Raw genomic sequence first — 26,347 nt, forward strand, 5'->3', positions numbered from 1 at the left:
GGCCTTGGGGAAGAGTAGTGTGGGGAGTGAATAAAATCCTAAAAGAAAGGAAAGAAAGAAAAAAAGAAGGAAGGAAGGAAGGAAGGAAGGAAGGAAGGCATGTGCCCTGGGATTACAGAATGCTAATATCAAGGTGAAAACACTCAAGAAGCACACCATATCCTGAAACCCTGCACCAAAACATCCACATCCTGCTGAATAGGCTTGATGATGACGAAAAACAGACTCTCAGGCCCTGGGGCTTTTCTCCCATCTTGCTGTCTGGTGGCTCAATCAAAGGCCAGAACATTCTGCTGTCACTACAATTATTATTTTTACTTCAAAATGACCCCCGGTTCCTGTACCCCAACCAATGTTTCTACAAAATAATCTAGAGGAAATTAAGAAATCCCACAATCGTCTCTCAGCTGACACAAAAATCTCTCAGCTGACAAACGTGAAAACTCTTGATGTTCCTTTTGAAGAGGTAGATACCTCAGGACAGGCAGTGTATTTCATTGTGCTCTCAGCAAGGGTGTTACATTTATTAGAAAAATCAAGGAATACAAATGTACAAAAGGAATTATTTTCCTTCAAAAGATGCAGAAACTGGGCTCACAAAATAAATTATTTCAGTTTGGGCCTTACAGCAATAACCGTAAGGATGTAGACCCCAGTTTGGGTCTTTAGTGTTTACAACTGACACCCTATTTTTACTGAGTTTGCTGTGAAACATCACTGGTCCCGCGTGCCATTGTTTGCTGCTGAGCTAGTGGCTGCAGTACTACTTTTTCACCATCTGCAATGATGGCAGAAGAGACCTCCCTCTTCTGGCTACTGTCACAAAGGTACAGAGAATAAAACACGAGGGTCTAACTCAGTGGTGGCCAAACTTGGCCCTCCAGCTGTTTTGGGACTACAATTCCTGTCATCCCTGACCACTGGTCCTGTTAGCTAGGGATGCTAGTTTAAAAGGAGCACCCAGTTTAAAAGGAGCACCCTGGTGTCTTAAATGGAACACAGAGGAGTCTGCCATGTGCTCTGACCCTCCTAGAAAGATTATAGCAGCCTGCCAAAGAAATCATTGCCAACCCCCAGAGCTTAAGATAACCACTGACAAAGTAAAACTTAAGAGATGGGGGAAAAACATTTTTCAAGCTATGCCTCAGCTGCTTCCCACTCCAGGTCTTGCCCCCCTTGGGAAAACGATATGTCTAGCTATAACTGTCAAAAAGAAAAACAGAATAGCAGCACCTGAAAATGTCTTCCTCTCCTGCATAAGCTTTTCAGAGACTCTAGGGAGAATTCAGCTTGAGCAGAAAACCCTTCTGGAATTTCATATCCTTCCTTTAGGAGTGTTAGAGAAATGCGACCCCACTTTCAGAAAGTCTTGATCTATCTGAGCACACCGGCAATCATTTACTCGTATTCTAGGGCGATGTTACATTCACAGAAACAATCACATGTTTGTTTCACCAGAGTATCACAGCCAAGAGAGGATGTGGAGGCTCAACAGATCAAGAACTGGAGAGTCAGGTAAATGTCTTGATGAGGTGGGAGTGGGACAATACTGCTGATAAATATTTTAAAATGTTTTTAAAAGCAGAATGAGGAACCTTTCATCATTACTTTGCGGTCTTCATACTCTGAAATTTTAAGTACATACAATGTATTTCATGGACAGGGGTGGCGGTGGCAATAGCTAAGCGAAAGAGCACATGCTTAGCATACAAAAATTGTCCTTTCAATCCCCAGCATCTCCAGGTAGGGCAGGGGGTGTCCCCCTTCAAAAACTGGGCTAAATGGACTCATGGCGCAACTTAGGAAGGCAGCTTCCTTCATTCCCATGCAATTTATGCTTATTCTAATGCTTGCACTGAAGAGGTGCTCAAATGATTATCTCATCTGGGTCTTCAACGGCCTGTCATGACCCTGGAGTCAGATTCCCCATCTTCAGGGAATGAGGTCAACAACTCTGAATTAAAAGGGGAATTACACACAAGATGAGCCTGTGATGCCAGTGTCACTGTGACCTGAGGATGTCGAATTGACAACTTCTGATTCAAGAGGACTCCAGTGCAGAATCCCCAGATTCCACCCTGGTGCTGGACCCCTTTAACAGACGAGGCACCTGTCAGAGCTGCCCCAAGGTCCCAGCTCACAGAGGACCAACGCCAGGTCGTCGTTATGTACAAAAGTCTTTATTGAAGTTTAGTTTCCATTTCAAAGCCGCAGCGCGCAGCTCTATGTCTTAAACCCTAGACCGTCGAAGTTCCGTCTGAATCTCCTCCCCCCTGACACCAGTTTAAGATTCTAGCCCTGCTCCACCTCTTCCTCTGCTCTCTCCTCTGCTGGGTCCTCCTGCCCACTGAGGCATTCCCCTTTCTGGACTCTTCTGACGCTGAGTCGCCTGACTCCTCCCCCTGCCTCCGGCGGGCTTTAGGACCTGGTTCCCAGTCCTCGTTCTCTACTGTCCCGCGCGCCTGTACATTTGAACTTGGCTCTCGCGCCAACCCAGTGACCTTCCTCCTGACCGTTACACTGCTTCTATCACTGCTTCCCTCTTCCGGGATGCTGGCTGGACCTGACCTCCCCTCCGTTGCCTGACTCTCCGATGTAGGCGTGGTCAGCCCTGACTCATCTTCTCTCCCTGGTGGGGGATACGCTGGCCCCGATATCTGGGACTCTTCCCCCCCACTATGCTCTGGTGGGGAAGCTGGTCCTGATCTCCAACTGCTGCTCTGGGAGTCCCCGCTGGCCCCTTGCTTCTGGAGTGTCCCTCTTGGGACCCCCCTTCCCCTGGCCACCGGCGCCCCCTTCTGTGAATCTTCCGATTCGCTGGAGAGGCTCATGGAATCTCTCGGGCCACTGTCATCTTCTCCTACGCTGCCCTCCGATTCTTCCCCTTCGCTCTCCCTTTCTTCCCTTCCCTGTGCTTCTGCTCCTGAGCCCCTGACAGCACCTTTCAGTGAAGGTAGATTTTGTAATTGGGATATAGCTGCTGCTCATATATAGGGCTCAGTCTAAGTCCGACTTGCTGAAGCAGCATCAAAGGTCTTGCTCTTTTATTATCCAGCCTGGACCCTGCACAAGATGAGCTCGTCTCTCTGCAGAGCAGAACAGGGCCTCCTTGATTCCAGCAGGGAGGGAATATGCATTTGACAGAGGCTCAAACCACATTTTGAGTGCTAATATTGTTGTGGTTCTTGTGGTTATTTTAGTTGGGATCTTTGGCGATTATCTTTGTGTTACATGAGGAAATGATATTTTTGTTCGTTAGTTATGAATCATGGAGGAATACGTTTAGTGTGTTATGACTGATTTTAAATGTATTTCCATGAACTGCATGAATTTATTTCATGTATATGATTCTTATTGCTACAACTTGCTTTCAGGTCCCGATAGGAAGCAATGGATAAGTCAAATAAATACTGACTTCCCCCTTTCTTTCTTATTTTTTTCATTTTTAACACAAAGCAGACTCTTAAGTTGGAGCTGGAGAAGGGCAAATGGGAAGAGGTTGATTAAGTCTGTCTTCTTTAGTCCTTTTTCTGCTCAAAATCCACCTTCTTCAGTCTGTTTCTCCACCAATTTAGCAAAACATACAAGGACCTTGAAGGTTCCCCAAACCTTTCCAACTATGGGTAAAACAGTCACTGAGAAAAGGAAGTTTTTAGCTGAGAAACCAAACGGAGAGGGAAGCGTTAAGTTGCTTCTTCCTGTCCATACATTTTTCCATCAGATGCTGATTTTTTTTAAAAGCGGAGGACATTATCAGGGAGCTGTACAGAGCATACGTTCGCACCTTCCATACACAAGTTGCTGGATGATTCTCTTCTTTATGTCTTTGCTTACAGAAGAATTCTGCTGGGAAGCAGTGAGGAATGTTAAGAATCCCAACAATGTCCACTACACAGACAGCCACCTGTGCCACACACAGCATGGCATTTCCCCACTTGGCTGGGGTTTTTTCTTCTTCACAAGCTGTGACCTCCCTTATCCCTATTGACCTAAAGACAAACACTTCATTCCTGCAATTCCCCATTATTCCAGCTTGTAGGCTTGAGCAGTCACAGCCTCATTTTTAGGACGCTAAATTCTTTAATGCATTCATGGTGCCCTTCACATTGTCTGTCTTATCTAAACGAAGGGCTAAAAGAAGTAAGACAAAATTCCTATTCCTCTCTCCAAATCCAAATTCTACTTTATTCGGTCTGCTTGCTCTCTTTTAAAATGAAAATTGCATTTCTTCATATTCTGACAAGAGAATAAAGGCTGAATGTGTGTGCACCAGGGGTAAAGCACAGCCTAAAATGCCCACAAAAGAATCTGTTTAAACCAACCCCCCTCCCCCCGCTATATCTGAAAGTGAGGGAATGAAATAAAGGGATGATTCTCGAAAATAAGAGAAGTGCTCGTCAGTGGAGATAGTCAGAGGAACAAGGCACTATGGAGAACACCAAGCCTTCTTGTGAAAGAGCCTCATGGTGAGAAGAGCACTTTATACGTAAGATTTTCTGCACTATTTGGGCTGTTGAGAAGAATAAGAAGAGAAGCACCAATTCCCTGCCTAAAAACCTGTTGCTTTAGGACAAGGATGGGGAATCTGTGACCTTACAGATGTTGCTGGACTTTCAACTCCCATCAGCTCCAACCAGCATGGCCAATGGCCAAGGATGATGGGAATGTAGTCCAGCGACATCTGTAGGGTCAGAGGTTCCCCACCCATGCTTTAAGATTTTTGTCCAAACCTGTTATACATTAAAATAATGCATGAAGACATATGAAAGGTAAGGAATAGTAAAGCTATTATTGTTACAGCACTATGTAACTGATTTCAGTTATTTCAAATACAGCCTTGTTGTCAGGCACAATTTAACATGCGGCTGGATCAAACATGCCAAATCCCATCCACACTAGTTATCCTTGAGAGCAGAATTTCATTTAGATTTGTTGGTGCGTGTTCCCCATAAATTAAGTTTGGGTTCAAGAATCTCCATCCCTACAGGAAGAAAAATTAATTACAAAGATAAACATAACTATAGGTGTGATAGGCATGTTTGTATCAGCCACCTTGTTATACAAACAACCATCAATCTCCAGGCCAGGCAGTGGCGTAGCGTGGGGGGTGCAGGGGGGGGGCCGGCCGCACCGGGCGCAACATCTGGGGGTTAGGGTTAGGGGGCACAAATCCACAGGTTAGGGGGCGCAAATCCATGGGTTAGGAGGCGCAAATTACTTGCCTTGCCCCGGGTGCTGACAACCCACGCTACGCCACTGAGGCCAGGAGACCTGTTCACAACAATGGTAAAAGATTCAGGTAGGTAGCCGTGTTCGTCTGATGCAGTCGAAATTAAATAAATAAATAAATAAATAAATAAATAAATAATTGTCCAGTAGCACCTTGTAGACCAATTAAGTTTGTTCTGGTATAGGTTTTCGTGTGCATGCACACCAAAGCTTATACCAGAACAAACTTAGTTGGTCTACAAGGTGCTACTGGACAATTTTTTATTTTTTATTTCAACAATGGTAAAGTCAGGTAATTTCAAAGGACAAGCTAATCCTGTCATAGTTTCGTGCTGCAGAAAATAAAACAATGTAGCAGCATTTTGAGGTGTCCAAGACTTTGGATGAACGAAGAGCTTGGATGTGGTATATCGACAGATAGAGAACCATCACAAGTGGTTCAGCTTTCCAGTCATTCATAGCAAAACAAAGACTTGAGCCACATATTTTCCCCACACCCTCATACAAACATATAAGCCCATGTAAGAAAAACCACTGTGTGTTAACCAGCTCTCAAAACACTTATCTGTGCTGCTGTCCAGTCTTTCTAAATTTCCTGCCCTGAACCTCCTGCCTCTTTACTCACACTGGTATAGTTTCCTGCACGCCTTTTCTGTAGCTTTTCAGTGCCTGGCCTTTTCCCACTCTAATTACTCAACCGAACTTTCAGTCCAGTCCCTACTCTCCATTAGACATCAGACTAGATCCTGAATAAAGGCAAAGAACAGAACTAAGAGACTGGTAGTCTACTGTAAACTACTCAAAAGGAAATCCTATTGATTGCAGCCTAAATGTCATGTGTCATTTGTGTACTCCAATGCTACGCTTTGCTAGTTAAGTACAAACCAACTTGGGTCAAATTTGGCATGCAATTTATACACTTCCTCACACACATAAGCCTCACTGGGTCAAATTCAATTTTGTCAACAATAAAGTCAGCTTCTTTGAAACCCACAGGACCTACCAGGTGTGAACTTGCAATAGGACTGGACAGTTGTCACAGCAAAGGAAGCAATAGTTGGTTGTATATATAGTAAGTTATATTTCTAAGGCTAAGCATAGAGTTGAGCTGGACTTGGTGGTTCATTTAAGTGCAGACATGTTATATGTATGGGCTAATATGGTATTTGCTGTCACAGTCCCATTCTGTGTTTGTCCTTCCTGTTGCTCTGATCCACTTTCAGACTAAGTTTGCTGTACTAGGTAGTGATGTACTTACTATTCAGTGAAGAATCTGGCAATACCATATTGACTAATATCGTCTCTGCTTTCCAACAGCTGGCTCACTGCATCTTCCATATATGTGAGGACGTGTTGTTGAGCTGAAAAAGAGGGAACATAAGGAAACTGAAACATATGACTAGCCTTGGATATAACCCTATGGCTTAAAATAGTGGTTGGCAAACAAGTCTTCAGGACAGTACAACCCACAGGAAACTTCTCCTTCTAAGAGATCCCAAAGGGATGTTTTCTCAGGGGCAGTTGGGTACCCATCAAAGTAGCATTTATAAAAGTTGACACATTAGAGTCCAAATGGCTCACTAAGCAGAACTGTACATTTTCAAGACTGCTGGTATAAGGGTTGTTAGAGCTTGACAAAGGACACTATTCATTTGCTGTAGAGTTTTTGGACAAGGACAACTTGGTGAAATGCTTTAGCAACTTTACTGCTTTCACAAAAGGCCACACAAGTGGAAGGATATTGGCATAGATGTGCCCTTCTTTCAGCCACTTTGATGCCAACAACAAACAGAGGGCTTTTCCTGAACTGCTTTAGTGTTGTTCTAGCAGTACATCTGCAGTAATGTTCCTCACCCCATGTAAGAAAAGAGGTGGAGTTATTCCTCCAGCCTAAGAATAACCTTGCTTTAAACTGTGAAGCACAAGAGATAGAGACCAGGGTCTAGTCTGAAGGCATGTGAGACAGTTATTCTCCTGGGATTAAATTGGTCTGGGTCTGGTCAACAGGCGAGGGAGGTCTCCTGAGAACCATATGCATGCCACCTTCCAATTATGTGATGAAAAAAAATGTGTAATATAAATGTATATAAAAATAATTGTAAAAGCTCAAGCAAGGGAAAGGGTGAGCACACTAGCACAAAAAAAGAGAGGGAAGCGTTTTTCAAATGGTGGAAGATTTCAAATGGTGGAATAAATAGATTCGACTTCCAGTGAACATTGTGCTGATGTAACTGCTGCATGCAATAAGTACCTCAAACACAGAGCTGCCACATTCTGCGACATCCAGCCAGTTATGCCTGTTGGGCTCCATAATCATGCATTACAAGCAATTCTAGTTAGTGGTGTGTGGATTGCTAAAGAGCACAAGAGTGCTTATTGGAACAATGAAATTTAGTTGGTCCAGCCATGCACACAGTCCTCTCAGTAGAAGCCCAGTTAGAAAAGGAAGTGCATAAATCTGGACTGATGTATCCTTCTAATTAAAAAGAAATGCAGAAGACACAGTAATGTTCCAGAATCAACTAATAAGGAATGCAGACAAAGCAATCCTATTGAAGTTATCAGACGGTCCATTCTAATGCACACAGGTCCATCCTTAAACTATAGCTCAACAGTTCCAGTACAAGATTGTCAACTGAAACTGGATGGTATGGTCATATTTGGAATCTTATCTGGGGTAGTTGTCCTTATCCTGCAAGTGAGCAGCTTCAGAAAGTGGTAAGGGATAAAAGGGACATCCACCTAGAGCACCTTATCAGCTAAATCAACCCTGGCAATCAGTGGGCTGACAGATGTTACAGGCAGATAATTCTCATATCCAGATAATTTCAAAATCAGATGATTGCTGGCTGATGTAGACAAGTTTATTACCAACAGCATAGCTTTAAACATGCTAATAGTACAAAAAGTTACCAGCTACTTTTTTCACCCTGTACAGTGCTGACAGTCAAATGGGATTTTTTTCATCTAAAATTATTTGGGGAACTTTACAAATTTAACTTGCATTTCTGATATGTTTAACTCACTTTTACATTGACTTGGGATTTGCTTGTGAAAGAGTTATATTGTAACAACTGTCTACTAACAATAAAAATCTATCTGACTTTACACAAGGGCTTTGTCAATTGAACTGGCTTCTAGTCTGTTTTCAGGTCCAATTCAAAGTGCAGCTTGGGATCAGGTTACTTTTTAAAACATATTTTTATTAAAGATTTCTTGGTTTACAAAAGTATGTGAAATGTCTCTTTTTTCAAGTTACATTTTCTACAGATCAGTTTCATTTGTTGAGACATTAGTGTTACCTTAGGAAGAAAAGGGGGAAAGAAGTGGAGGGGGCCATGGTGAGTGGGGGTGGAGTCGGGTGGTGATGTTTCTATTTTACTTAATGTATGTGTGGGGTTTTGTGTCAGCGTTGCTTGTGCTTGTGCACTTTGCTGGTGAGAGAGGTTGGGGTTGGCCTAGGGTGTGGTTCCTTGTTTGTGATTGGCTGTGGTGAACTTTGTTTTCATGTGTGAGTGGGGTGGGTGTGTGTTTTTGAATCAGGTTAGCCGTATTGATTCATATGCTCTTGGTGGATTCTTGTCATTGTCTTCTTGGGCTGTGTATGTGACAAAGGGGAGCCATACCAAGTGAAGGCATCTTCTTCCATTTGTCCACGTGTCAGTTTCAGTTTATTGGATAGTTTTTCAAATAATGCTGTTTCCCATACTATTTGGTACCATTGGTCCATGTTTACTCCTGGGGGTCAGGTTACCTGAAGAATCACCTCCACCCACAAGTGCCTAACAGGACTAAAACCACGTTTTGTGGCCCTTCTACAGGTGATCCTGTATTTTTGTATACGTACAACTGTTTTTAAAACAGATATTTTTAAAAAAGAACAGTATTCTCTAAGAAAACAGCACAAGGAAACCTACTTCTTGGTTACGAACAGCTAGTGATACATTTACTGCCATCTTACTGCGACTATCTCTCCCCCCCCCCCATATCTCTCTCACCTTCCTCAACATCCAGTCTGACTCAGAAGACCCACAGTTCTGCAAGCCACTGTAGTTGTGCATGCTAACTTCTTCCACCCACACATGGTACTTACAATGGAAAGCTCTTTCATCTTGTCATAGCTGACAGGTGGGAAGGCAGGGCAGGTGGACCCAAGGAGAAGCCTAGAGAAGACGATTTGCTAGTGGGCACTATGATTAAAAGTTCAGATGAGTTCTGATTGTTATCAGGGACTTTTTCTGTCTAGAACATTATTTAGTACAATGGCAGAATGGGTAAAGCACACCCTGGAAAATACCTTGCAGCTGGTGGTAAGACTGTGAGCCAGAGGTTCAAAGATATTATCTGGCAATAAAAGATACAGGGCGTAGCTTTATTTAATTATTTTAATGCAAAGGAATAAATTTTTTAATTTATGTGAGTGATTAAAGAAAAATAACTCCACGCACCTGTGATGCCTCAGGGAGGAACGAGTCGTGCAACTCAGTCACACTCCTAAGTTAACAGCAACCAGGTTATTTTCTTCTCCTCCTCCTCCCTCCCTTTCCCCTGCGTGCCCAAGTGCTGTGCTCAGTGATCTCCTCCCAGAAATTGTCTGAGCCAGCAACGGCACTCATTAAATCCAAATGCAACATGCTAGTAAAAAGTCCTCACCTCTCACCTAAGAACCTCTTACCCAATTACAACAGGGAGGGATCCCCCCCCCACACACACTTTGGTCTTGAAGATGCTCTTCCCATTTGGTCTGGTCCTGTGGCCAAGCCCAGAGATCTGAACACAAGTTAACTGTTCACACATACACTTAAAGTGTGGAACGAGCACCTTGTGATCTGCATCTACAAGATGACACTGCGCAATCCCTATTTACAAGTTTATATATCACAAAACACAGTCTCATAATTCTGTAATAATGACAGCATTCAGTGTTAGAAGATATCTCCCAGCCAGCTGCAATTTCTGATCATCACAAGCAAACACATCTATTAGTTAAATGTTATAACAAATTCACTTGTTTCTGGAAGGTTTTGAAGAATTAATTAACTCCGAAATTCTTCTATCCACCTCTTTTGAAGTTTCCTTTCCCTTTCTCCACTTTTTTTGTTCCTTTCATGGGGTTTCATGGGGTATTACAGATAAGTGGTCCATTTAAAGTAAGATGGTACAAGGTTAAAACAGTTAATCAACCAATGCAGATAACATATTCAAACATAGATATCTATACAGGAAAGGTCAGGTGAGAGAAAACAGGAAGGGTGGTGGGTGAAGCAGACAACAAAGTTATCATAATCACCACTTAGGTCTTATCAGTGAGACATGGTTATTTGTAACATTTTATTTTCATTGCCTCATTAAACCACAAATCTCGCTCTTAAAAAGGGAAATAAATTTAGTATTAGTAAAGTTAATCTGTGTTCTGATCAGAGTTCTAACAAGCATTTTATCACACACCTGTGAAAGTTAAATCATTTGACCGCACTGTGGGCAGACAATGGGAAGCCGATAAGAATCAAGTTCTAATACACAGGATCCAAAGGAATCAAATGGTTCTGTTGCTCCGAGGTAAATCAGTAACCAAGCAGATGGAGGCACATCAAATAATGATTGGCATTATGGCAAATGCAGTACAGTACCAGTAGTGCTGAAGCAGAAAGAAAAGCAGCTGTGTTGCCCCAGGAGAAAAACACACACAATAAAAACATCAACCTTGGGCAATACCTTTATTTGGAAATTGAAAATATCACAACATTGTGTAAAGGCTTTTGAGGTCTCCAGAATTCATCATCAGACTAGATGGTGAACAGGAATACCCATGGCAATGGTTTTTGTTTGTAATTACAGAGATAGGGAAACAACCATTGTATATATTTGCTTCCCAAGGGGTCCCAGTGTGACCTGATTAACAACTAACACAGCCAAATCTGACCGTCTGTTGCCTTACCCTGGGCTTGTCCACATGTTAGAATTTTTTAGCTGTTAATCTGCTTTCCCCCATTTGAATTAGACCAGAGTAGTCCACAGCTGCATGTATTTGAATTTGTATATGAAGAACAACCTTGGTCTTTCCTGTTCATACCAGCAGGTATTTCCCCCTGCTTTTCAATTTGTTGATTCTATTATGCTAATTAAGTAGCAACAGGGTATGCCCACATATAGCTACGGTCACATATAGCACACGGTCAAATTGGGCAGCTATAAATTTGCTTGTGCAGTTTTCTGGTTTTGTTTAAACCTGAGGGCTCAAAAGAAAATATCTTGCCATATAATACAAACACAAGAGTGTCATCATTCTACACTTTGCTTGGCCACACACAGGTGGTACTGTGAACTACAGTGTGACAATAGCCTTCAGAGAGCTGTGGAGCCTTCACAGCAGTGTCTGAGGGCAGCGTGGCCTAGGTGAGCCACAGAGCAATAGTCATGACTGGCGAGGGCAGTTCCTCAGCAACTGTCCTGGTCCACTGCCGCTATTGTTCACCTCACAGCCGATGCCATTTCAGCCTTCTCCTGTGAGCAGGATAGTTGACCCGATCTGTTGTGACTCTTCCTTTGTGGCTCATGTAGGCTGTTGGCCTCCCTTCATGGGAGAATGCATAAAGGGGGGGGGGGTGTTCCTCTGTGGCTAATTTGAGCCTACTTCTGCTGCAGGTTCCCCCTTCCTCACAGGAGAAGCAGTAAGGGGAAGGAAGGCTTGGCAAGGTCCAAAGGGGGAGGGGAGGGAGATACCGTATTTTTCGCCCCATAGGACGCACCTTTTCCCCTCCAAAAATGAAGGGGAAATGTGTGTGTGTCCTATGGGCGAATGCAGGCTTTCGCTGAAGTCTGGAGAGCGAGAGGGGTCGGTGCGCACCGACCCCTCTCGCTCTCCAGGCTTGCGGAGAGTTGCCTGCATGCTGAAGGCTGGGCGCGCTGAGCTCAGTGCCGGGCTCCCATGGCTTGCGGAGAGTTGCCTGTTCTGGGGGTGGGGTCGAGGGAAGCTCGGGCTAAGAGCCCTCTGTTAATGTAACAGGTATGAGCACTCTGTTAATGTTCAGAGGTAGCTGATTTGGGGGTTCTCCCACTCTCTGCCTCAGGCAGAAGCAGCAGCATGAGGTGGAAAGGGAAAGGGTCTACTGGGTTACCTTAGGCAATTGAAAAATGGAGAGTAGGGGAGCAAGTAAAGGTAAAAGACCCCTGGGTGGTTAAAAAGGTAAAGGTAAAGGACCCTTGACAGTTAAGTCCAGTTACGAACAACTCTGGGGTTGCAGGGCTCATCAGTCAAATTCAACTTTGGGGTGTGGTGCTCATCTCTGCTTTCAGGCCGAGGGAGCTGGTGTTAGTCTGCATACAGCATTTCCGCGTCACGTGGCCAGCATAACTAAACTGCTTCTGGAGCACGGGACACCGTGACGAGTGCCAGAGTGCATGGAAATGCCATTTACCTTCCCGCTGCAGCGGTATCTATTTATCTACTTACACTGGTAGGCTTTCGAACTGCTAGGTTGGCACAAGCTGGGACAAAGCAACAATTCATCCCGTTATGCAGATTTGAACTGCCGACCTTCTGATCAGCAAGCCCAAGGGGGTTGTCAATGAAGGTTTTGTGCAAATCTGAGGGATCAATTCTTGGGCTGCGGCCCACTCCTTGCATTGTTTATTCTGTTATCACCAGGTTGGGCACTGCTTTTATTTTGGGTGAAGACAAAGGCCAAGTAGGTAGTTCTGCCTTCTCTCTTGTCACCCAATAGCATTTCTTAATCTTCTCCACGTAAAGGACCTACTACTACCTTGTTCTTCCTCTTGCTTTGAACATAGCCAAAAAAGCCTTTAAAAATTATTTTTCACCTCTCTTGCAAATACGGTAGAGCATACTAAAGGGGCAAACACTACAAAGAAACAACTGTTGTGTAATGGGTGCTCCCTAGCTTTAAATGTAAAACAAGAAGATCCAACTATGAAATGAAAATCGTAATCATAATTTTCCTGACATTTTCCTTAAGGGAAAAAAACCTACCCACTCAATAAGCTGTCAAGTCCAGTGGGAGGTCGAAAAGCTTACATGCTGCAGGGAGGGGGTAAAAATAAAGCCAGCAAGCCCATTACATATTGCCATATCTCCTGTCTCTCCCTCACAGACATTAGGACTCCACTATTGTATGTCTGAGCACTTTCTGTTATGCTGCTCAGTAAGAAAACAGGAGAAAGTGCTGAGGATTATGAAGCAGTTATTACTGGAGCTTAAGCACATGCCACTCCGCTGCAACTTTACTTACAGTGGAATCGTGTGTCTACTCAGAAGCAAGCCTCATTAATTTAATGGGACTTACTTCCAGGAATATGGGTGAAGGATTACAGTTTAAGAGCTGTCAAGAGAACACTAAAAAGAGAAGTCAGAGATGGTGAACAACCGCCTCAGAAATGGACAAGGGATGACCATTAAAATCTCTCGTATTAAGTTCTAAAAGGTTTAAAACAGTATCACATAGCAAACAGCACTACTGAATATATCATCCTCTTTCCGGTGGTGGTTTTTGTTCAAGCCTAGCCATAAGAACATTTTTCAGTGTTTTCAAAGCTGCTACTGCAAAAGTCCTACATTTAGAACTTCATCTGTAATTATCTTCAAAGCACATTTTATTAATTATGTTGCGGATAAAAACTGTACCAGATACATTTCCCACTTAAGCATATATTTTCAGGAAGAAACTCGTTGGCTGTTTCAAATAAAAGAATAACTTGGCTCTAGCATCTTGATACACATTTCCTGGTGCTTAAAGGTGACAAAAGTGATTCATGAAACTAATATTTTGATTGCCAGTCAGGTAACAGTTTGACAGCCACTGTTCCGCAGTGTGTTTTTTGAGCAAGCGTAACAGACACAAACAAACAAAAATGCAGGCACAAACTGGGTTACTGCATGTAAAATCCTATGTTCTGTCTACAGAGGTACAGTGGTTTCAATCACACAAAAGCACCAAACTATGCTCGCCAAACGTGTCTCTGTATACACACAGGGTGTTAAACACTGCTATTAATATATCTGTCAATATCTGTATTGGATTTGAAACTGTTTACACAGATAAATGTTTTGACTGCTTTTATATAAAAGCTTTTAATTGTTTCTATATATGCAATTGTTTTATAAGTTTTATTCTATTGTTAAATTGCTTTGCATTGCTTCATATGAAATGATTTATACATGAAATAAATAATTGTGCTGTAAAAACTTTTTCAGCTATGAAAATCTTGATTTTTGTGCATTTATGTAACAATCACATATAACCCAGTTGTTTTGCTTAAGCCTGCATAACAGCAGCAGAGCACACAACTTAAATAGACCCCAACCCTATCCATTTAATATTCTACAGTTTTTATGCCAAAATATTAAAACTGCTTTTTAAACTCAGGGAGTCTGGAGGTTAGTGGAACATTACCCTCTGGTCAGTAGGCTGCAAAGCACACATTTATTATAATGCTTTCATTTTCATGGTGCAGATTTCTTCCTTTAAATTGGGCCTTTTTTCAAGGTTTGTGACCTTATCTTCAAATGCCTGTAGCCAGGCTACTATAGCTGACACTCTAAAAACATGTCCTGCCACAATAGCTACAGTCCACTGAACTATTCAAGCTGTCAGCCAAGAGAGTGAGAGAGACATGCACGTGAGGGCAGTTTTGCCTTGGCAGCTGATCCCATGCTGGCAAAGTTGAAGGTGCTGATAGTCAGGAACAAGCTGCGCTGCATAATAAGACCAACCTTTGTTGGTTATACGCCTCACTGACCGCAATGCGACTTACTTCTGAGTAAATAAGTCCTAAAACATGTATTTTTAGAGCACTAAAAATATTTGACACAGTGCAAGTTTATCAGATTCACCATTTCCTGTTTCAGCCACTGGGATTTGGCTAGCGTTACAAGTTTTGAAAGCTAAACCCAGAATTGGAGGGATTAATTTGGTTAGAAGTCCCACGAGGCAAAAGATATACACACCTGGGATGCAGCTCTTAAAGAATATAAAACTTTATAGTTCAGTCTGTTGGCTTGGAAATATGTCCTTTAGGGAAACTGGTTTCCCCCAACAAGTGGTTGTGTGTTTGTGTCTGTAGTGGTAGTGGTAGTAGTGGTGGTGGTGGTGTTTGTGTGTGTTTGGGGGGGGGGTTGCAATGGTAATAATTTGATATTTTTGCCTCCTCCAGTCAAACATTCTGTCACGTAAAGCACAAAGTCATACCAAAACACAGGAGACTGAATTTCTGAGTATCTCCTACTAAAAATTGCTAGGGTCATTTTGTTCATAACTATCACTTAAGACACCAGATACACAGGCAGAATTATAAATTCTATTCTACTGAACTGATTATTTCCAATCATGTCTTAGATTCATACCAGACAGCCCTAAAGATTATCCAGGACAAGATGGGCAAATAACCAAGACAAACAAAAGCTCAACTATTGTATGCTGCCAGGACCGATCCCCTCCATTTTACAAGAGTTTTGTGACTCTGACACTTTGTTAACCTCAGTATCACTCTTCAGAAACTCAGGGGGGTGCTCCTACACTGTTTGGCAAATGTGCTGGTCTGGCACGTCATTCAGCAGATAGTGTTACAATGCAGGGTATATGCTGCTGATCTGGGACATGTGTTGTGAGGCTATACAATCTGGCAGTATTTTACCACTAAGGACAACATGGGTCAAATGGAATCTAAATTAAGAACAAAAGAATTTCTCAGTCTTGAGCTCAACTGAAAACAAACACTTCTGTGTTTAGCTAGCAAAGCAATGCCAATGCACAACCTTTTACAGATAGCCCATCCTCATACAGCCATGCAGCCTGGTATCACACACCCTTTTTTGTGTGTGCTCAGAATCAAATACTGGTATGTTGCTCTCCTCTATGATGGGAGGATGAGTGACTTCAAGTGTACCTAGCCAGTCAGTATATGACGGCTGTGACATATTGTGACAATACAAGCCAGGGATGTCACTTTTCTTTTTTTTTAGTGGCCCTGTTTTTTGTGCTGGGCATGTCATTTTGGACTGGTACACTGCACCAAGGCACTAACACTTTCCCCTTGCCTTTTCTACTCAAATCATTATCCCAGGCCAAGGGTCTCCCCACATTTTTTCAGTCTAAAATATCAGGAACATAGGGAGCTGCACTGGCCTACCGAGCTCAGTGTTGTCTAAAATGGTACAGAAATGGCACTCCAGGGTCTCTTCCAGCCCTACTTAGAGATGCTGGAGATTGAACCTGGGACCTTTGGCATGTAAGGCAGATGCTCTTCCACTGAACCATGGCCCTTCCCCTATTCTCTTAGGACTCAAGAGGACTGGATCCAAACTAAGTTAGTTGCATTTAGGACCCACTGAAAGCAATGTGAGAACTCCAGTCCCGCTACTTTCAATGGGAACTATGTGTAGCTAACCTACAGCACTAACATCCCATACATATTTACTCAGAAGTAAGTCCCACTGATTTTAATGAGCCCCATTAGCCCAAGGTATTTGGGCAGAGAGTTACAGCCTTAGTCTGGAGCCGATGCAGAATCTTTAAGCATTAACTTTGAATGCAATATTAATTACTATGTTTCTTTCACTAAAGTACTTATTATTTCTAAACTCCTTGCCAACCAAATAGTTAAATGTACGAAGGCAGGAGAGCAGGCAGGCAAACATGAAAGAAGGAACAGCTAGCTAGAAGAAATAAGAAAGCATCAAACGCATCTGCAATGCCCCAAGAGCTCGTTTTCATGCGCTGAGAGTCAAGGGCTCTCTGACTGGCAATGGCAGAACAGCTGCACCCCACAGCGCTTCCCTTTCGTAAGAGACGCCACAACTCTGGCATCAACCAGTCCCAGGCTTTACAAAACACAGACCTTCCCTGGCAGGGGGCTCATGTTCTCACATGTCCGCAGCTGGCACAAGATGAAGGGGAAAAGGATTCTGGTAGAGAGGGGAAAGAGAGGAACTTAGCTCAAGAGAGAAAATAATTAAAAGTTTCAAAATCGCTTTGAGAAGAGTAAGCCCTCCATTAGACCTGGAGTTGGAAAAGAGCTTCACTGAAAGGGCAGCACTTCGTCAAAAGAACCAAGAAATCAAAGCTATGAAGCACATTCAGATATGGTAGAGCTTTGAACTGGGAAAGTTCCTTGTGGAACAGCCATACACTCAAGCCGCTCCACCTCAGCCCCACATCTACAATGGGGAGATATTGATGGGCTGCTACCATACAGAATGGTTGTAAGGATTACTGAAGTTCTATATTTAGAGTACATTGACCACAGCAGGTTTTTAGATGTGTCCCCTTTGTTTGTATTGTTTAATGCTATTCCCTTTCCAGCTGCTGGTTTGTTTGTTTTTAGCAACCACTTTTCTAGTGGTCCTCTTGACATATTAAGTTAATACCCTTTTCATATGATAGCTGGTTGCTATATGTGTTTCCAAATACTGCATGATTACAAATATTGATTTCATTTCTTAATGAATCCATTCTTGAAATGCATTTCGAAAGGCAGGACATTAGCTTTAAATAAACAATCATACCTAGCATTAATTTTGTTAATGTTTCTTCCTCTGCAACATCCTGAATTTTAACAAGTGGCTGAAATACTGTACTCTAAGCATACAAAAAGGGTTGATATCCTCATCTTCAACCCCATCTTTAGTCACTCCACATTAACTGTTGCTTTCATATCAAAATGATCCTGTTTTAAGTTTACATTAATTTTGCCTTTTCTGCAGTCGGCTTATCCCCTATAGGTCCTTCCTCACGAGTTGTTTCTGCTTCTCTATGGTAAATCTTCCTCAGTGGTGGTTTGGGCCCATTGAGAATGGTATCCAGGCTGAAGGAAGGGAGGGCCAACGGTAGGTGGAACCAGAGCCAATGACAAATGGAGCCTACCAATTCTAGTTTTGTCTAGAGATGAGAAGGCACAGATCCATTTTTTAATCAATTTTTCGGGGGGGGGGAGAGTTAAAAAAACAAAACAGAAAATTGGGGTAGGCCTGTTTACCCTCCCCCATTTTTTCTGGTTTTACCAATCCCCCACACCCTTCATATATCTAGTATTGTCCCCATCCACCTCTCTGTTGAGTTCTACAAAGCAACACTGAGACTACAGAGGAGCAAGCTGACAGCCAGTGCTACCTCTAGGCTGCTTGTAAGTTAGACTGCTCGCAAGTAAGAATGCAGGCAGGTGCCGGCTGGTTGAGGCTAGACTGGGAATGGCGAAGCAGTGTCCCATTTGCCCTAATGAACTAGTATCCACTATTTCCACATATTTAACAGACTCAACTTTCTGGGTCCATTATACTTTGAATAAAGGCAGCTCTGTTCACGACATGGGGGCATCCTATATGCTTTCATATAGAATGGCAGTCTCCTTATACAAGGGTAAGGAAGAAAGGTTCAGGACAGGTTGCACCACTCTCCAAACATCTATGCAGTTGATGGGGGCAATTGCATTACCAATAGGAAACAGTCAGGTTTTTTAAAAGCCCCTTGCTCTTTAACAACTGAACATGAATGGCTTAAATGAGAACACTGAAATCCAAACACAGGACAGCCTTGTTCTGTTAGCTCAGTTGGTTACAGCGTGATGCTGATAATGCCAAGGTCACATGTCTGATCCCTGTATGGATGCATATTCCTGCATTGCAGAGAGTTGGACTAGATCAGAGGCCGGCAACCTAAGGCCCATGGGCTGGAAGCGGCCCATGAGGGTTGCTTAACTGGCCCATGGGCAGCCCCCAAACCGAGCCGCCCACTCAGTGAGTCCCCGCGCACTGCGCTAAACCAGCGCAGCGCGGCGCAGGGACTTTCTTCCATGTATCCAGAAATCGCTTCTGTGTATGCCCAGACGCCAAAAATCGCTTCTGCGCAGGTGCAATTTTCGGCATGTGTAGAAGCGATTTCCAGTCCCGCGGACATGCACAGATGCGACTTCCGGTGTTGCACTGTGCCAACCCAGCCCACGGAGGATCTCCACAGGAGTGATCCGGCCCATGCCCGGTAAGCCTTGCCAACCCCTGGACTTCCAACTTGTACCATTCGGTATGAATGAGGTTCTAATGCAGAGGTATGGACAAGACCCAGGTGCCTCTGTAGTCCAGGCACCTCCAAGCACAACCTTGATCTCTAGTCCCTGAAAATATGTCACAGAAGGTGTAACAGAAAAATATCGCAGCACAAACTGACACAGGGGGTGTTCACTACAACAGGGTTGGGATGGGGGTTTAAAAGGACCCAACTTGCTTAGTTCCGTCTCATGTGTGTAGCGGGGAGGGGGACGACTTACAAGACACTTCACCCATCCCAAGAGAGAAGAGGCTGAGCTTGGAGTCTCTTCAAAGAACACCTGATACACAGCCTAGGGCAACAAACAGACTTCTGAATGAGATTAACATGATTTGGTTTCTCTAATCACAATTACCTGTAGTCTCACAGCCAGTTAATTCTATTAACAAGGCCTTGAGAAACACAATAAAGCACCTGGAGAAAGGCTGCTATTCTCTCCAAAGAATTTTTTTTAAACAAACCCAGGTCAATGCCGAAAGAGATTCAAAAGCACTTTCCCAAACACTGCTTACTTTTACTGGATTCATATTAATCAAACAAACCCTTAGTCAACAGCTTTTGTGAAAATCATATAGGCGCTCCCCCACACCCCTGAAATAAAGTAACTCTTTAAAAAACAACATACCTGAGCATGATCTATACAACACAGGGACGGGACAACCAACTTATTTTTTTACTACAGCAGCGGCCTACATTTGAGAGAACTGAACTTCCCAAATTCCATGCAGAACAGAAATTTAAGGCAGGTAAAAGTCAACAGATTTTTCAAAGAGTTTCCAAAAAAGTATGAATTTAAATGTAGGAGCACAAGTAAAAGGGATGAATGGGCTAAATAGGTAAGTAGATCAAATCCATCCATTATTTAGGAGATTATGACCTAGATTTAAATGTATAATTGAGAACTAAAAGCAGATATTCACGTTTAGGGGATAAAAGGCCAAGATTTGTATGGCTGGGAGGCCTGAACTTCAACATAATGACATGAAATTTTTATTGTCTCCACATAACAAGACCCTAAGATCTGGTTTGCCAGAAGTGGCTTAGTCATGCTGGCCACATGACCTGGAAGCTGTACGCCAGCTCCCTCGGCCAATAAAGCGAGATGAGCGCCGCAACCCCAGAGTCGGCCACGACTGGACCTAATGGTCAGGGGTCCCTTTACCTTTAAGATCATATTCCCAGGTGTAATGGCCAGATGAAGAGGGAAAGGCCAGTAGCTCAGTAGTAGAACATGCACTTTATTTGCAAAAGGTCTCGTGTTCAGTCCCTAGCATCTCCAGGTTGGGCTGGAAATGTCCCCTGCCTGAAACTCTGGAGAGCCAGTGCTAATAGTTTTGCTGACACTGAGCTAGATTGACCAATGTTCTGACCTAATATAAGGCAGCATCCTATCACCCACCCTTGATGTGGGCGGCTACTAGAGAAGGTGTATTTTCAGTGGTGGAGAGGCTTGCCTGGTGCCCAAGTTGTGGTTCTTTTAGCACCTTTTTATTTTCTAAAGCTTTTCAATCTTAATAAAAATAATAATTATTGTTTCTTAGATTTTTTTTCCACTGTAACCTTCCTCTGACACTATTTTCACTCTGGTTTTATTCTCCTTTTGTTTTTAGTTTTACATTTGTGTTTTATGTCATAGTTTTCTACTTTTGGTCTTAATTTTTACTTGTAAACTGCTCAGAAAAGCTTTGTTTATTGGGTGGTATATACATGTTATAAATAAAACAAAAGGGTACATTCTTTTTAAAAATCGAACACACAGAATCATCATATGATGGCTGAGAAATTTGCTCTGAAATATTAGGGGGTAAGGGAGCTGGCTTCAATTGCATGTCCACTCAACAGAGTTCTTGGTTGGCTAAATCAAAACATCTGAGCCTTTGTTTCCCACACATAAGATGTGGCATAACAGTGACCAACCCCACTGGATGGAGCAAGATAATGAGCATTCAACTAATAAAATTAGCCAGTTTTATACTGAGTTAAAGAAGATAACAGAGCTGGATGGTGCTTTCCCACAGACTGGCTTATCCAGTGCCTTCAAAGAAAGGCTTTTCCTTATGGGGCTGTTACTTATTTGCTTAAATGAGTAGATTTTGAATTGTGTTACTGGAAAACCAAGGGGTTATCTCCTGATAAGGAGCTTATCGGGAGTTCCTCAATGAAAAGTTCAGCAAGGACAAACAATTTTACCTAGAAGACAGCTTGCACACTACTGCCAATCTGCTCCTGCAGGGGAATATCGGGCTTGTTCTAACCTAAGAGCATTCTCATTTCCATGCAGGATCAGCAAAGACCTGGCCAAAACCATACATGAGCGGAGTATACCTTTTTGATCATTCTGCTCAATCCTCTGCAATGTGCAGGAGTTCCTTGGAGGGAAGCCAATGTGAGAAGGGTTCTTTGAATATAGAAAAATAAATAAATAATTGGTGGCTACATGCCAATTGTGATCAAAGAGATGTTTAAGAGACACACCTCACACTTTCCCCTTTGCAGTATACTATAGTCCAGTTTTAATTGTTGGGATTGGGTATAATCAAAGGAGGAACTATGCTGTTTTGAAGCAGGGAAATGATGGTGACGATGCAAATACAGATTTTTTAGTATCTGAACTCAATGTTCCAGCAGGATTAAGTCCCTCAGTGGGAAGCCTGTAAACCACATCAGTCCTTCCAAACTTCTCCTCTTCTTCCCTTACTTCCATTAATCTCATACTTTTGTTTGCTGTGATGCTTCCAGTAGCTGCTAACACCTAGCTCACTCAAGTTGCATTCTGCAACTCATGTAAAAGTACCGGTATATCACAAAACACATGCAGTTTCCTAAAGAAACACAGCAGCCATGACAGACATTGGTAGCCACCAGGTCATGAGAGATGAATTATTCCCAGAGCCTATTCAACATGGAAGACAATTTCCCAAAATTTATTTGAACACTAGTTTAGATTACAGGATTACATGTGTATAACATCTCTGCTATCCATAGGCATATTTTGTACTGCAAATACTTTATCTTCCATTGCTTTACACATTTCACACACACTTTCAATGACAGAAGAAGTGTGCCAAATGACTGATGTGTATACTATGAGGTGAAAGCTGTGATCTTAAGATATATATACGGAATAAACCTTGTTGAATCCAGTGGGGTTCACTTCCAAATAGCAATGCATAAGGCACACTTATGCTGTAAGGCACACTTATCTGGGAGCAAACCCCATAACCCCATAGAACACAACAGGACTTACTTTAGATTGTGCTACACAAATTTAAACCAGCAAGTTCAAATCTTACCTTAGCAACAAACTCACTAGATAGTCTTAGGCAAGTCACTATCTCCCAGCAGCACATCCAGAAAATAATACAATAACCGTAATACAGTTGTTGCAAAGATTACTGAGATAATATATGTAAAACATTGCAAAACACTTTGGAGCACCCAGAAAGTGCTACGTAAATACTGTTGTTATATAATCTCAAAAGTGCTAGAACACTTCTTGGGGTTTGTTTGCTTTTTAGTATAAAGAATCCTAACTTGATGCAAGAGGTTGCTTATTTTAGCTTCCTTTAACCCTGATCAAAGGCATCCCTTTTCCTAAGGGATGAAAAAAAATGCCCCAATGCGGTTAATAGAGAGCCGTTACTGGCCCACTGTGAACAACAGTCATCCCAGCCCCGTTTTAGACAATGTTATACTGAAACGTGTCTACAGCGCTTCCACCAGCCAACCCATTCACCGGTAAATATTAACTGGCTGGAGAAGGAGCTAAAAATCACCTTCTGTATTTGCATTACAAGCCTAAAGGATTTTTGCAGGTGTTTGAAATGGAAGACGACTAGCATTGTGTTGCTGGCTACGTCGGCTTTTGCTTTCAAGAATGAATGAACAGAGGTTGAAAAACACTGAAAGCAGGATTGGAAACCCCGCTGGCAACCGTCCGACTCCCATCGCAGGTAAAGGAGGAAACGCTAGGGAGACTTTAAATCGCCTGCCCCACCCAAGACGCACCGGGCGGCGGGCCCCCCCATTCACCCCCGTCTTCCTTCCAACCAGTGCCCGGGGGTCTTGAGGTGACCAATGCCCCACCCACCCCAGTTAGGAGAAAAACGGGGCGGGCAGAAATCCGAAGAGCCTCCAGAAGGGAGGGGTGAAGGGAACCCGCCTGCCTCGACCGCGCCGCTCCCTCCCTCCCTCCCTCCCTTCCTCGGCTGCTGCAGGGAAGGCGCAGCGGAGGCCACCTGCTCCGCGTGCCGCGCCCGCCGGAGCCTCACCCAGATACTCGAGCCCCGACGGGGAGAGGCGGTCGGCGTTCAGCATCCTGTCAAACCTCCTCCCTTCTTTTTTCCCCTCACCGGTCTCTAGGACACCAGACGCTGCGGCCGGGAAAATAGTCTCCGGCCAGAAACAAGCTCTCTCGCAACTAGGATCCCCCTTGGAGGAAGAGGAACAGGAGCGGGGAGGCCGCACCCGGAAACCCCCCCCCCTTCGCGCTCCCCCGCACCACTGTTTAGCCAGGTGCCCAGTCAAGTGGCCTTTCAGGGTCGGCGTGGGTTGCTGGTTTGTATGTTTATTGCTATTAATAAAGGCGTCTGCAGAAGCATCCAGGGTTAATTACCTGCTTTAGATAATACTTCACCAGACCCCTTCTTTTGAAATGTAGATGGAATGACGGCAGTAGCCGTCATTTTTTTTAATTTTAATTGAACAGTGGAACAATCAAAATCATAGCACGTCATATTATATGATTAACAAATCAATACAGCATTTATAAAAATATAATTCCATTTGACATTAACAAAATTGTAACCAAAAAATAAAGCAAGCACTGAATTTCATACACACTCTCCACACCCCCATGACTCATAACCTTTCACTCTTCAGCTCATTAAATACACATGATGCCCATGGCAACTCCCTTCTGAAGGTTCCTCTGGCTAGAGGTGGGCCAGCACAGGTGAGACCATCCACCACCTCAGGGCAGACAGAGTCTCTTTCCCTGCACAGTTCTTCCTCTGGAAACAGCTCCCTTAAGGTTGAAGGGTGGGGGCAAGGCAGGTGGAAAAAGACATTACCTGCTGACCAGCACAGAGTCTCTGTGCATGTTGTTTAAGTAACTAGATTACTTAAACAGTATGCAGCATGCAATAGCAGAAATAACAAGGGAGCTTCACAGTTTCACTTTAGTTCTAGAAACATACTTCCAATAATCTCCAGCTCTACCTAGGGATGCTCAGGATTTTGACCTGTGACATGCAAAACAGAGGTTCTTCTACTGAGCTAGGTCCCTCCCTAATGTCATATAGCAAATATTAGAAAGTATTCAAGCCTTTATTTTCTTTCCTAATTGAGACATTACTAACATGTTTACCCTTGTCTACATCTTGGAGCAACCAGTTATCAAATGCCAACACAGGTTACTGCCTGCTGTTGTGTGTATATTTGCCCCCTGGTATTTGCATTGATGTACTAGTTTAGCATTGCTTTGAAACAATCAATTACCCTTCCACACCTCTATTCTACACCTCTCGGTTTCAATACAACAAAACATTTCTTCCAAAAAATGACACCCAGATCTGTACTTTAAACAATATACTATATATTGTTCTGTTATACGGCTACAACTGATACAATAAATTGAAAAGAGATAACTGTTTTGGTTTGCTAAAAAATGTGTGCCTGGAGGAGCTATTTGATCATATGCAATACTTCTTGATCAGTAATTTAAGTACAGTAGTTTCCACAGTTCTCTCTAAGATTCAAAGTACTTTAAATTCCTTACCTTCAGAGCCCAATTCTCTAAAACTACATGAACAGCAGAACTACACCTGCAGGAGCTTTTACCCATACAGATGACACAGTAGCACCCAAGGCGGTCACTCCACACAGCACGATCAGCTCCCAGTACCAAATAAAGAGGATAAGATGTTAGAGTCTGGTGTGGATTTCATGCTCTGCTACTGAAAACAGCAGAGCACAGTTCTAGACTATTTATTGTTGCTGTTTTTAAGTTCTGTCTGTGAGTATGGTGCTTTTCATGTCTCTGTCCTAAGGAATTTGCAATCCAAAATTAGAGACGGGAACAACAGAGGAAGGGGAGGGTAGCAGAGGCAGGAGTAAACAAGGAAGCTTTGTGTGATGGTTAAAGTTACATGTGCTTAGGCTTAGTAACAGTTAATTAGTTTGCTCTTTTCAAGATATTGCTGTTTCATCTGTCATTATATGGACCACTCACTTATACATGCTGTTTTGCATGTAGGTTTAAAAGCTACATTTGGAATTTCTGTGGGTATTTCTGTGGTCCTTCTTTTCTCTAGATCTTTTTGCCCAAAATATGTTTTGTTGCTTCTGTGAGGGTTTACTCTCTCTTAAGACCAGCTAAAGGGATGAAATCTTCCTTTCACACACAAAGCCCATTTGTGGTTGTAATAATGATAAGTTTGAGCACTACTGGCGCCTGACTGTTAATGACTCAAAAGAGAACCAAATAAAAACAAGATGTTGCGTCTTGAGCCCTTCACACACTTTATTCTGCTTTGTCACTTGGCCATTGGCCTGCCCCAGCTTGAAGCTGCTTATTACAAGATCCGCTACAGAGATCACCTGCTCTTCGGCAAGTGAGGAGAGTTTAAAAAGCTAAACTCTGATAAATACATAATGAGTTTAATGATAATTGTGTGTTTTCAGTATGGTTACCAGATTTTTTTCAATGAATCTGGGGACTTTTTTTTTTTTTTTTTTTGGAGCTGAGTAGCAACAGGGAGCCAGTAGTGGGGATGGTGAGGCGAAAGACCCTGGGCCCAAGCACACATATATATTGTATAAAAGTGCAAAGCCCTTCTTTCACACCCTGTGAAACATAAATGTGCAGAGTTTTTAAAAAACTGGGCAACGGCCGGCGGCCCACAACTCCCAAGCCTTCCCTGATCAGTCAATATAAAGGGGGAAGGGGGCAGGAGATCTGTACCGCTGGACGTCCCCGGTTCCCCTTCAGCAGTGGTGGTGGCAGTGGCAGTCAGCAGTCTGGAGCCAGCCTGGTAGCGCAGTTGGCTCTGGCTGGCTTCAGG

General features: G+C 43.1%; 1 protein-coding gene across 4 annotated transcripts in view; it reads right to left on the minus strand.

The window, feature by feature from the left end:
* The window catches only part of CSTPP1 (centriolar satellite-associated tubulin polyglutamylase complex regulator 1), a 138,664-nt gene that overhangs the window by 91,520 nt on the left and 20,797 nt on the right, over positions 1–26,347 (minus strand). For 2 of the 4 annotated variants that reach the window (XM_081856130.1, XM_081856131.1), the window contains one exon: positions 6,488–6,590. In XM_081856130.1, coding sequence (XP_081712256.1) covers positions 6,488–6,590 — 103 coding nt within the window. Of the gene's footprint in view, positions 1–6,487; positions 6,591–23,521; positions 23,684–26,347 lie in introns of those variants that run through there. The other 2 variants (XM_081856133.1, XM_081856132.1) reach the window with 2 other exon arrangements.

The sequence above is a fragment of the Podarcis erhardii genome, assembly GCF_964252035.2.
Source record: "Podarcis erhardii genome assembly, chromosome: 1".
Lineage (NCBI taxonomy): Eukaryota > Metazoa > Chordata > Lepidosauria > Squamata > Lacertidae > Podarcis > Podarcis erhardii.